Here is a 13,512-nt window from a genome sequence, read left to right on the forward strand (position 1 = left end):
CCACCACGAAAATGGTTCGCTCCTACAGACAGTGAGTCACGTGGCCGTGGCTTGCTGTATAAAGCAAGCAGACAGGCATTGAGGCACTCAGTTACTGTTCGATTGAACGTTAGAATGGACAAAACGAGTGACCTAAGCAACTTTGAGCGTGGGTATGATCACAGGCGCGCCGGTTCCAGTATTTCAGAAACAGCCAGCCTCATGGGCTTTTCATGCAGTATCTAGGGTTTACCGAAAGATAACAGCAACTCACCTGTGTTACTACGGCAGAGACATTTAGCAGACGCGCTTCTCTAGAGCGACTTTCAGTAGGGAGTGGATAAATGTTTTGTTTTTTTCCCTATACTGGTCCCCCGTGGGAATTGAACACACAATCCTGGTCTTGCAAGCACTACGCTCTACCAACTGAGCCACACGGGACACATTTGAGTGGTGAGAGATACACAATAATTCAAAGTCGAAAGTGTACTGAGGACCCAGCTGCAAAGTACGCTAACGCTTCCAGGTAATTACCACAGAACATATTCACTGGGGAACGAGCTGGATAACCTAGCTACATAAAGTGCATGCATCTATGGCTACAAGATAGGAAGTTAACAATTGCTCATTTGTTTGTGCCTTCCTCATTAGCAAGGATGTCTGTATAAAATTGGAAAGTCAATTGCAGTACCCAAGGACAAGTCAAATAGCCAATATATTTGAAATTAATTACATTTAATAAAGTAATCTTTTATACAAATAGCAATAAGGGTGATGTAAAGAAACATTGGTAGACAGCATTTAACACCATGTTACAGCTACAGTCTGCGTGTAGGTTATGCATGTTTTATTCTCAGGTTGACCTGACATTAGTATGAATAAAACAGTGCCTGTCTTGTTGTCCTCTGCAGTTATTAAGCAAGGCAACAGTCCTCTTTCTGTCAGAGTATTTAACTGTAATTTGCTGCTACTTACAACAACAAAAACCACAACAGAGATTGCACAGTGCATCTTCCCCCGGGTAAAGGGCAAGTTCTCGGCTCGAATCCACAAAGAATCTCAGTGTAGAAGTTCTGATCTAGGATCTGTCCCTGTAATCCTATTCACTATGATCTAAAAAAAGGTTAAACTGATCATCACTTCTACTCTGAGATGCTTTGAGGATATTTTTCTGTTTTTGTGGATGTCTTATGTGGAGCACTCTCATTTTAAATGTTCTTGTGTCAAAGTAATTATGCAATTACTGAAGTCATGAGTGCTTTTAAAATAGCAAAGCTATTGCAAAATCTTCCCATCTTCTTTTGTCCTCAGTAGAAATAACTGCCGAAAGCAGCCGCCACACAGAACAAACTGTCCTAGAGGAGGGAAAATAGTAATTATCACAGACGATCAAAAAAAACGAAAAAGAAGACAATTCCTCATACCAGACTGGAAGAAAAAACACTTACATTCATGAAAATGTCCTGAGCGTAGCTGTCTGTGTCAGCATCCCAGAAACACCTGGCAGCCATCCTGGTGAGACAGGAAGAAGTCATCAGATCCTTTTAATGAACTTTAATACAAAGAAAGAAGCTTTGGAAATCACAATACAACAACCACAGGGACCAACAGAATGCATTTTGACATTAAAGCCACCACTAGGTGTCAGGCACGCTCCCTGATAAAAAAGGTACAGGACACCGAGTTCATAGTTCCTTACAGTCTAGTTATGTTTTTAGCCCTAAAGGGTACACCACATACAACTACTACTAAAAGCTTTAGGGTACCTTTGTTCACTCTAGTGCTCAACAATGTTTCAATGAGGATAAGTGGGGTCCATAAGACTTGTGAACTAAAAAGATGGTCAGAGACGGTCTTGAAATTGGGCACACAAATAGTAGCTTGGGAGAAAGGAAAACAAACATCCTCCCTGCATATTATCTAAACGGTATAGGAGCCAATGACACATCCTCCGTACATATTATCTAAACGGTATAGGAGCCAATGACACATCCTCCGTACATATTATCTAAACGGTATTGGAGCCAATGACACATCCTCCGTACATATTATCTAAACGGTATAGGAGCCAATGACACATCCTCCGTACATATTATCTAAACGGTATTGGAGCCAATGACACATCCTCCGTACATATTATCTAAACGGTATAGGAGCCAATGACACATCCTCCGTACATATTATCTAAACGGTATAGGAGCCAATGACACATCCTCCGTACATATTATCTAAACGGTATAGGAGCCAATGACACATCCTCCGTACATATTATCTAAACGGTATAGGAGCCAATGACACATCCTCCGTACATATTATCTAAACGGTATAGGAGCCAATGACACATCCTCCGTACATATTATCTAAACGGTATAGGAGCCAATGACACATCCTCCGTACATATTATCTAAACGGTATAGGAGCCAATGACACATCCTCCGTACATATTATCTAAACGGTATAGGAGCCAATGACACATCCTCCGTACATATTATCTAAACGGTATAGGAGCCAATGACACATCCTCCGTACATATTATCTAAACGGTATTGGAGCCAATGACACATCCTCCGTACATATTATCTGAACGGTATTGGAGCCAATGACACATCCTCCGTACATATTATCTAAACGGTATTGGAGCCAATGACACATCCTCCGTACATATTATCTAAAAGGTATAGGAGCTAGTGCCACATCCTCTGTACATATTATCTAAACGTATTGGAGCCAATGACACATCCTCCGTACATATTATCTAAACGGTATATGAGCTAGTGCCACATCCTCCGTACATATTATCTAAACGGTATTGGAGCCAATGACACATCACTCACTTGACACCTTCTCCTCGCTGCTCTCCAATTACCACTTGTACCACCAGCTTGTATCGGTCAAAGCCCACATCTGTTATTGGAGAGAGAGAGAGAGAGAGAGAGACAATTATCATTAACCGTATTTGTTACAAGGTAAATTGAGAAAGAAAAATAACAAAATAACTGTCTGACAGCAAGATCCAGGATTCTTACCGGGTCCAAGTTCAATGTCTCAATATTTTGTGTTTTTAATTCACCTTTATTTTGACAGGGAAGACATCTAGGTCTCAATATCTCTTTTCCAAATGTGGAAAGGCACCAGAACATCAACATTATTAAATGTATTTTGAAATTTGTTCCAGCAATACTGTGCATTAAAACTAAAAGCAGATTTACCTAGCTCTGTGGAGACCCTAGGAACCTCAATAGTTAACCAATCCTGTGAACAGGTTAGGCAACTCGGGTGTCTATACTTCAACAACAAAGTTAGAAAAGACGGAAGTTTATGAAAAGGGGCCTTGTAAACAAAAAGGGATTAATGTAGAGATCTATGGGTTTTTAGTGAAGTCCAGCCAACCTTTCGATACAGGATACAGTGATGAGTATCAAAACTGTCGCCTCTAACAAAACGACAAGCACTATGATAGATGGCATACAGAGGTTTAAGAGTAGTAGCAGCTGCACTTTGATAAATAATATCACCATAATCAAGAACAGATAAAAAGGTTGACTGAATAATCTGCTTCCTACTGCTTAGAGAAAGGCCATCTGTTTCTGTAGAAAAAGACAACTTTTAATCTTAGCTTCTCAACCAGCTCATCGAGATATGTTTTTTATATGTGTTTATATAAATAGCGAATAGTTTTTTAAAAAAATTTTAAATCGACCCCTGCGGTACACCTTTATGTACTTCTAGACGTAACACCATCAATCACGATGGCCTGAGTTCTGTCACTAAGATAATCATGAAACCATCAACAGGCGTCAGAGCTCTGACCTATCGAGGACAACTTATTCAATAAAATAGCCTGATAAACAGTATCAAAAGCTTTTGACAGGTAAAAAAAAAAGCAGAACATTTCATTTTAGTGTCTAAAACATTGACAAGTTCATTAACAACTGTGGTGGTTGCTGTAATAGTACTATGTCCAGGACTAAACCCTGACTGTAGTGGTTGTTGTCCAGGACTAAACCCTGACTGTAGTGGTTGTTGTCCAGGACTAAACCCTGACTGTAGTGGTTGTTGTCCAGGGCTGGTTGTTGTAATAGTACTATGTTCAGGACTAAACCCTGACTGGTTGTTGTCCAGTGGTTGTTGTCCAGGACTAAACCCTGACTGTAGTGGTTGTTGTAATAGTACTATGTTCAGGACTAAACCCTGACTGTAGTGGTTGTTGACCAGGACTAAACCCTGACTGTAGTGGTTGTTGTCCAGGACTAAACCCTGACTGTAGTGGTTGTTGACCAGGACTAAACCCTGACTGTAGTGGTTGTTGACCAGGACTAAACCCTGACTGTAGTGGTTGTTGTCCAGGACTAAACCCTGACTGTAGTGGTTGTTGTCCAGGACTAAACCCTGACTGTAGTGGTTGTTGTCCAGGACTAAACCCTGACTGTAGTGGTTGTTGTAATAGTACTATGTCCAGGACTAAACCCTGACTGTAGTGGTTGTTGTAATAGTACTATGTCCAGGACTAAACCCTGACTGTAGTGGTTGTTTTAATAGTACTATGTCCAGGACTAAACCCTGACTGTAGTGGTTGTTGTAATAGTACTATGTCCAGGACTAAACCCTGACTGTAGTGGTTGTTTTAATAGTACTATGTCCAGGACTAAACCCTGACTGTAGTGGTTGTTTTAATAGTACTATGTCCAGGACTAAACCCTGACTGTAGTGGTTGTTTTAATAGTACTATGTCCAGGACTAAACCCTGACTGTAGTGGTTGTTTTAATAGTACTATGTCCAGGACTAAACCCTGAAAAGTTGTACATTTACCAAGGATTCTAGAATCCTAGACGAGGAAGCCTTGGAATGGGGTGATATTTATTGAGATCACTACTTTCCCCGTCTTTATGGAGTGGCAACACAAGAGCTGATTTCCATACTTTTGGCATATTTCCTGATAACAATGGTCAAACTAAAATGTGCGTTATTGAGCCAACAATGGGCTCTGCATATTTAAGCAGACCAGGGTCCAATTGGTCGGCCCCTATGGATTTTTTTGTTGTTTACTGGTAGCGAAGTATTCAGGACTTATTTTAAACTGATGCATGCTTAATATATGATTTAAGGCCAAACAACACTGCTATAAATGCAAGGTAAGAAAAGTCGTGTTTTATGTCAAATGATTTTGGACAAATCTGTCAAGACACCAACCATGAGAAAGTGTTAAACAGAGTTTCTAAATCAACTTGTGAATTGTATTAAATGTAGCCATGTTTTCCCCTTATATCTTAAAGTAATGCCATAAAAAAGAAACGCGGCAGATTATTATCAATGACTTAACAGCTGTAACAAGTGGTCCACCGCAGGAAATCAAGAACAAGGCAGTTAACCCACTGTTCCTAGGCCGCAATTGAAAATAAGAATGTGTTCTTTAACTGACTTGCCTAGTTAAATAAAGGTTAAAAAAAAGAGCCAAAGACACTCATTACCATACATTTACTAATCTTATTAGGATAAGAGTTGTTTCACAACGTCACCCACAGTTAGAGGCTTTGTAACGACTGAGTAGTTTCTCACCCTTCAGTTTGTCCTTTATGCAATCTGCTAATGAACGGGACAGAACGCCGACCTCATCCGGATCATACTGCACCCCAGACAGTTGTTCTCTCAGGATATCATGAATGCATTCCTTCACAACAGCTGCTTTGAACCTGAAATAAAAAACAAAATGATAAAGAGGGAAAGACAGAGAGACACACCAGGCTGCCCTGCTAACTAATGTTAGCTAGCTAGATATTAGATAGCTAGATGGCCAACTAATTTTGTTTCATAGCTAGCTATTAATCTAGTCTACATAATAGTAAATTGTGCAACAAAATGTCTTGAACGTTGACTGCTGCAGCAGCATAGCTAAAGACTATATTATATTGGAAAGATATTTGAGTGACCACTCTAACAATGTGAAATATGTCCTCAAGTATGGAAGGCAGGTGGGAGGCGAGATCAGGTAGGACAATTCTAGCCAATGAGGGCAGATACGCATGTAAACTACAGGCCATAGACATAGCTAGAGGAATCATCTGTGTAGCTGAGGCTATCGCCATTTTAAAGTAGTCAATTTGATTCTTATTCATTGGCTGATTGCTCCCAACTCATGAATCCCCACCGTTGACTACTTTAAAATGGTGGAAGCCCTCAATGGCGACGCTAAAACGGGTTATATCCATGATAAGATAAGATATCAGATCTCTATGACAACAGGCACAACTCCGATACAAAGTTGTTTTAGGGGTAAGTTGCCGAAATGCCACGTGCATCCACTTATATCAGTAACAACCTACCCATTACCAAACTTCTATTTGATAAAATAAGCCTCATGTACTGAATTAGCAATTGTGTTTTTGGTGACCTATTGACACACTCTCATTGACCTCCATAGAAAAAGGTGTCACTTAATCAAATTATTTTAGAGTAGCAGGTAGCCTAGGTTAGAGCCGAACGGTCGCCATTTCCAATACTGGAGCTGACAAAGTGTGGGAGGAGAATCTGTCGCTGTGCACTTAGCTAACCCACATTGCTCCAGGGGCGCTGTACAATGTACACATTTCCATGAGGACAAATACTTCTTCTATGGTATAATTGTGTTCTCAACAATTTGATGTGCATTCCGCCACCTACTGTGCGGGTGAATAATAAGGATCCCAAAAAAGGAATTTATGTAAGTTTAAAAAAAAAAATCTAATATCATACGAACTATTAAAAAATAAATTGACATTTAAAAAAATAAGTTTTGATACAAATATAATCAGGTCCCTACAAAGGCTCAATGGACCCCTGTGAGGGCAGGACATTTCCTAGCAACAATAATCCTTGCAGTGCTTCTGCCGTTTAGTCTTGGAGCCCCAAAAACTTCTCGGCTGCAGATATAATCATGTCCAGCTTCTTGGACTTCTTTGACAATTGTGCTGTACAATTAATCACTGTGGATACACTCTTCACAATGAGTGAATCCAGATCACCCGATTGACTTAAAACAACTGGTTGCAATGCATCCACCACCATATCTTCAACACTATTGCCTCTTGCTCCTTCGACTCTCTTCACCGCCTCCACATAAGAGATCTGCTGTAATAGCCCTGATCTTTGACACCTCAACCTCCTTCACCTTAACATGATACTCAGACGAAGTCCAGAATATGATCCCCGCCACAGTTGCAATGTTTTCCCATTGACAGATTCTTCAATACTATACTTCTCCCATCTGCAAACATTTGACACGTGACTATTTCCTTCACAATTCCCACATTGTAATGTTTGGACACAAATGCTCTCACTACACACCTCACATTACTTAGGTAGGTCTCCTCAAACGGGTGGGTATCCTTTGTGGAACGTTCCAACAGGAATCTGTTCCCAAAACTTCGTAGAGTACAAGTATGCAAACAAACAACGCATACAAAGTAGCATGATCAATTCAACTAGCTGACGAATAGGCGTCAACTTACCACGTAGCTTATTCTTAATGTTTGTCCATAGGCTACCAGAGTGAGGGCAGACATTTTCCAGAATAAACGTGGTGAGTGAAAACCGTAATTAAAAAGTCGACTCCCTACCTGGTATCTTATTCTGCCGCTATACAACTTTGTATGCGTTGTTTGTTGACAACCTTGTCATTTACGAAGTTTTTGGAACAGGTTCCTTTTGGAACGTTCCACAAATTATATCCACCCTCATCAAACAACAATAACATCGATAGGCTTTTCTCCTTCCTTCCATTTACCACACTGACCACTCCTGGGATTTTCTGACTAATGTACTCGTCATCTATATCCAACGAGACTCCAGCTATAACTCCTTTGGCAGGCGCCCTTCTCCGGAGATCAATACGTGTTGTTTCTGACGTGAACAACTTAGCCAGATCCAGCGCACGCTTCTTCTGTTCTTCAACACAATTAACCAGTAAACTCGGCAACTTCTAGTCACCTTGATTGAATTCAGTCCTATAACGTTATATTACAAATGGGAGTTCCCAAATGAATCTCTTAACGCAGTGCATTATTGGACCGATCCTTGTCTTCTACCACAACTTTTGCTCGTTTTGTTCCATTCTTTGATTTCACTATTTTACATTCATTGTCACACACTTCACTTTTGGACACTTTCAGATTCAAGCAGTCGCCATTTCCTCCCAACCACTACTACCTTAACTCCTTTGAACCTCCAACGACCACCCAAATGATTTTCTTGGGCGCAGTAAAACCTCTCACTTCGCCTCTTCCTCTCTACCATAGCTAACGTTAGGTAGCTAACTTTACCGTTAGCATTGAGTATGGCAACTTACTTGTGATGATAATTCGGTCTAATGAGGTAAGTATTTCCTCCGGTATCTGTTCCCTCCATTTTAACTGCGTATGTATTATGGTGCGTTGGATGGTAAAAAAGCTTATTTAGCAAATAATACATAAAAACATGGCAATGGAGATTGAGCTAAAGCCTCAAGAGGCTTGAATAAACGTTTGCTAATGTTACCATAACAACATTTCCGCTTCCGGAAGTGTAACGAACCAAGCGTAACCTTCTCAACGGTTGTTGGAAACACAAGGTCTCGTTCAAGACTTCAAATGTTGAACGGTGTTACGACAACATCTTCCAAGAGCCAATTTGAGTTCAAAATAATTAGCCCCAAATGAAAATAATTACGTAAATAATAGTATTTATATTGTAAGCGACAGTGAAGTAATGCACATTGGTAGATTTTTTTTTTTTTTAAACAAAAAAAATTGTGATTTCAATTGTATGAAACATTTTGAAAGAATTCAGTTGATATTTGCATCCAATCTTTTTTTGGTCAAACAACATATTTTCACTCAAGGTTCTTGTTATTTTTTTCACCTTCCTTCAAGTCATCTTTTCTCTCAATTTAGGATTGGTAGTCTTGACTTGGAGGAGAGGTTAGGGGGGATGGGTAATAAAGGTAATTAGGATACTGAAATAACTTGTTCTTTAGTATCCTAAACAACAAGTTTCCATCCTCTTCTTTCTATTTTTAATACAGTTATTTACCCCTCTCCCAACCCAAGTCCCCTTACCTTAAACCAGGTTTGTATCCTATTCACAACCCTTCCCTTTAAATGTTCATATCCTCTACCCAACCCCTCCTCCTCTTATTATTTATTTATGTTTACTTTAATTCTTTACATTTTAAATCCATAAAAGTTTGTTTTAATCAAATCAAGCTTAGGAAAAAAAAAAAAGGAGAACCTCACCACCCTGACCCACTTGTACTTTGGCAAACCTGACCTTCACCAGACCGATACATTGAGAAGAGATTGGAAAACTCTAAACAAACAACAACACAAAGAGTTATCTATCCAAAACAGAAGCTGTATGGATAAACCACTTCTCCAATATTTTTGGCTCTATAACAAAGAACAAACATCAAAAACATATACATGATCAAATAGAATCAACTATTAAAGACTACCAGAACTCACTGGATTCTCCAATTACATTGAATTAACTACAGGACAAAATACAAACCGTCCAACCCAAAAAAGCCTGTGGGGTTGATGATACAGACCACAAATTACTTAATTGGCTATAGTTAAACTCTTCATCATCCTCAACTCTGGCATATTCTCCAATATTTGGAAGCAGAATACCTGGGTAGAGGATATGAACCTGGTTTAGGATAAGGGTACAGGTTGGGAATAGGATACAAACTTGGTTTAGAATACCTGACCATGGTGAAAAATTAAGGAAATGTTTGACTATGTACAGACTTGCTATTGAGAAAGGCCGCCGAAAGCAGACCTGGCTCTCAAGAGAAGACAGGCTATGTGCTCACTGCCCACAAAATGAGGTGGAAACTGAGCTGCACTTCCTAACCTCTATCCAAATGTATGACCATATTAGAGACACATATTTCTCTCAGATTACACATGTAACAGTATAACTTTAGTCCGTCCCTGAACCAGGGATCCTCTGCACACATCAACAACAGTCACCCACGATGCATCGTTACCCATCGTTACCCATCGTTCCACAAAGCTGCGCCCTTGCAGAGCAAGGGGAATCACTACTCAAAGCGAATGACGTCACCGATTGAAACGCTATTAGCGCGCACCACCGCTAACTTGCTAGCCATTTCACATCGGTTACACACAGAACCACAAAGAATTCGAAAACAAAACCAATTTTGATAAATTTCCATATTTATTGGGTGAAATACCACAGTGTGCCATCATAGCAGTAAGATTTGTGACCTGTTGCCACAAGAAAAAGTCAACCAGTGAAGAACCATCACCATTGTAAATACAACCTACATTTATGTTTATTTATTTTCCCTTTGGTACTATTTGCACATAAGTACAACACTGTATGTACAACACTGTATACATAATATGACATTTGAAATGTCTTTATTCTTTTGCATCTTTTGTAAGTTTAATGTTTACTGTAACATTTGTATTGTTTATTTCACTAAGTGTTTATTATCGAGTTCACTTGCTTTGGCAATGTTAACATGTGTTTCCCATGCCAAAAAAAAATCCATTAAATTGAATCGAAATAGAAGAGGGCATGAAGCCCTGAGATGTCACTACCAGTCCCAAAGGTCGTCGTTGCTCAAATAAGAACCGAAACGCACTCTGAGACCAAGACCCACGCCTCACCCCATTGGTCATTCAATAGCAAATGGGCTCTAAGCAACACTTCCACCGCGGTGTCTAAGGATAAGCTGTCCAAAGTGGCAAAGTAGTTAGCTAGCTAGGTACTGTCGATGTAGCAGAACTATAAAAAAAAATTCAGCCAGCTGTGATTGACGGACAGATATCGAGCTATATACCATGCTGTATGAAAAATTAGCAGGTTAGCTAATGAATTAGATATGGCTATGAGCAGATGAGGTCTACCGTGGGAAAATGTAAAAAAAATAACAGTGGAGTTGTTGCCAAGATTGGGCCACTGCACTATACACTACATTGGATTTATGTACACGTTTTATTTGTTATTCCCTGCTGCCAACACCAACCAGCTGCCTGGTACAGCCTGACTGCCTGGTTTAGAACCAGTCCTGCCTTGCCCAGTCCACTCCTGCCTTGCCCAGTCCAGTCCTGCCTTGCCCAGTCCACTCCTGCCTTGCCCAGTCCTCTCCTGCCTTGCCCAGTCCACTCCTGCCTTGCCCAGTCCACTCCTGTCTTGCCCAGTCCACTCCTGCCTTGCCCAGTCCACTCCTGCCTTGCCCAGTCCAGTCCTGCCTTGCCCAGTCCAGTCCTGTCTTGCCCAGTCCACTCCTGTCTTGCCCAGTCCTCTCCTGCCTTGCCCAGTCCACTCCTGCCTTGCCCAGTCCACTCCTGCCTTGCCCAGTCCAGTCCTGTCTTGCCCAGTCCAGTCCTGTCTTGCCCAGTCCACTCCTGCCTTGCCCAGTCCACTCCTGCCTTGCCCAGTCCACTCCTGCCTTGCCCAGTCCACTCCTGCCTTGCCCAGTCCACTCCTGTCTTGCCCAGTCCACTCCTGCCTTGCCCAGTCCACCTGCCCAGTCCACTCCTGCCTTGCCCAGTCCACTCCTGCCTTGCCCAGTCCTCTCCTGTCTTGCCCAGTCCACTCCTGTCTTGCCCAGTCCAGTCCAAATCTTAACGCTACAGCATAAAATTACATTCTAGATGATTCCGTGTAGTGTATTATTAAAAACATTGATGAGTGTGAAATATGGCCTACTCAACCCAATGTCAGTAGTGTTTAGGCCTATGTGTTGGTATAAGAGAAGAGCACAGCATACCAACTATTTTTAGGCAGTTGATATACAGCCGACAGATTTTGTAACCCTATGCCTAACCTTCAGAAAACTGGACACAGGAATGTTCTTGTATTGAAAGATAGCTTGCTACATCCTATCAAACCTGTCATCTGGTGTGTTTGGTTAGCCCACTAGCTAGTGAAAAGCAGGTTAGGAATTAAGATCACTAGCTAGGATGTCATGCTATCAACAACGCTAACCATTTAGATAGCTATCAAGCTAAACATTTAGCTAGCTGCCAAGGCAAGCAAGGTTAGGAATTAAACTAGTTAGCGAGCTTGTTTTGCTGTTGACGACGTTAACCGTTTACCTAATTAACAAGTTAAACATTTGACTAGCTGGCATCGGGAGTATGGGGTAATGTTAGTTACAGCGTGGTGAGGTTGAATACAACACTAAGTTGTAGCCAAAGGACTTTCTACAATTACTAACTAGCTTGCAACATTAGCCAAGATACCCGCACCGTCACAATGGCTAGCTAACAACATAACATTTACATATTCTAGAGGCAGTGGAAACACACAAAAATTGACCAATGGCCAGCCAGGCCGAGCCAGGTTGACTTCACAGCGCGAGGCTTTAGAATCCTGTTTTTTTTTTTCTTCTCGAATTTGAGCAAAGTTGTATGCTACAATGGGACTTGACTTGCACCATTTCTATTGAGAAAAGACAATACGCATTAGACCGGGTATACTGTAGTATGGTACAGATTTCCCCCAAAACGTATGTCACGCACCAGATAAGCTTGCCTGTTCCTGCTTGTGAAGGCAGGCTGAAGTTGCCCCTAGACGTGACTTGGGTCAGTTTTGAATTTATTCCCTTAAATGATTGAGTTTAGGATTGGGGGAGGGAAAGCTTATCCCATTTTGCTCATCCTGAATTTAATTCTGCTGCTTTATCGATTGCTAAATACATTCATTGTGAAGAAGAAACAATAGTGGAAGTGGTGTTTTGGATGGATAGTCAGACTAAATCCCATTTGCACTGAGGGGGAACTTCAAGCCGGAGTGTGAAAAATAAACCTTCAAAGTTGGTATGTTTCCAGAGAGTGCATTTGTTACGGTACAACATGATAAAGAGACTGCTGATAAGTCAGTCAGTTAACAATTGTGGTCTCAGTTTAAAAAGTGACAAAAAGATGGTAGGATTTACACAGCAGAAGGATGACAGCAGGACCACAAAAAACAGCAGAAGAGGACGCCCTCCCTACGACCACAGACACCACAACAAAACCCTTTGTTTTGATTCCTCCACTACTGTAGACCACCGGCAACTCTCTCTTTGACATGTCCTCATAGAACCCCATTACATCCTCCAGTATACTTCAAACTGCTGTTTTGGCATTTGTTTACCTCATCTAATGTCATGCTTACTGTTTATGCAAGTGGTACTCGTGAAAATATATGTTTTGATTCTTGATTTCATGATCAGAGGAATGATTTTACGATGATTAATCCCTCATCATTTGTTGCTGGTGAACCATATATACTTCCCACCCCAATTTTTTTTATTATCTTGCCATACATTTTTATACATCGGAAGTGTCTTGGAATAATTTCATTCTTTATTTCTTACAATTTGAGTGGCTCACAGGTGCTGTGGCATGGACCCAGCTTGGCTTTGGTTCCAAAACAGTTGTGAGGTATGACACTGTCTGACATAGGCTACTTTTCTTTTAAGGTGAACTATCTCTTTAACTGACACATTATTCTGGCTTTTATTGGCACGCTTGAGACACTCACAAGTCTGCACCACA

At 40.8% G+C, this 13,512-nt stretch overlaps 1 protein-coding gene across 4 annotated transcripts; it reads right to left on the bottom strand.

The window, feature by feature from the left end:
- Window positions 1-693: 693 nt before the first annotated feature.
- On the bottom strand, window positions 694-8,554 carry LOC112251972 (dynein light chain Tctex-type protein 2B). 4 transcript variants are annotated; one of them, XM_024422836.1, is made up of 5 exons: window positions 8,301-8,554; window positions 5,537-5,670; window positions 2,814-2,883; window positions 1,428-1,491; window positions 694-1,329 (listed from the first exon to the last, which is right to left on the bottom strand). In XM_024422836.1, the coding sequence occupies exons 1-5, from the start codon at window positions 8,420-8,422 to the stop codon at window positions 1,255-1,257; spliced, it is 465 nt and encodes a 154-aa protein (XP_024278604.1). In that variant the 5' UTR covers window positions 8,423-8,554; the 3' UTR covers window positions 694-1,254. The 4 variants fall into 4 exon arrangements, with proteins under 4 accessions (XP_024278604.1, XP_024278603.1, XP_024278605.1 ...); XM_024422835.2 differs by having other exon boundaries at window positions 694-1,334; window positions 8,301-8,536; XM_024422837.2 differs by lacking the exon at window positions 8,301-8,554 and adding an exon at window positions 7,740-8,142.
- Window positions 8,555-13,512: the final 4,958 nt, after the last annotated feature.

Source organism: Oncorhynchus tshawytscha, linkage group LG06 (assembly GCF_018296145.1).
Source record: "Oncorhynchus tshawytscha isolate Ot180627B linkage group LG06, Otsh_v2.0, whole genome shotgun sequence".
In the NCBI taxonomy this organism is placed as follows: Eukaryota; Metazoa; Chordata; class Actinopteri; order Salmoniformes; family Salmonidae; genus Oncorhynchus; species Oncorhynchus tshawytscha.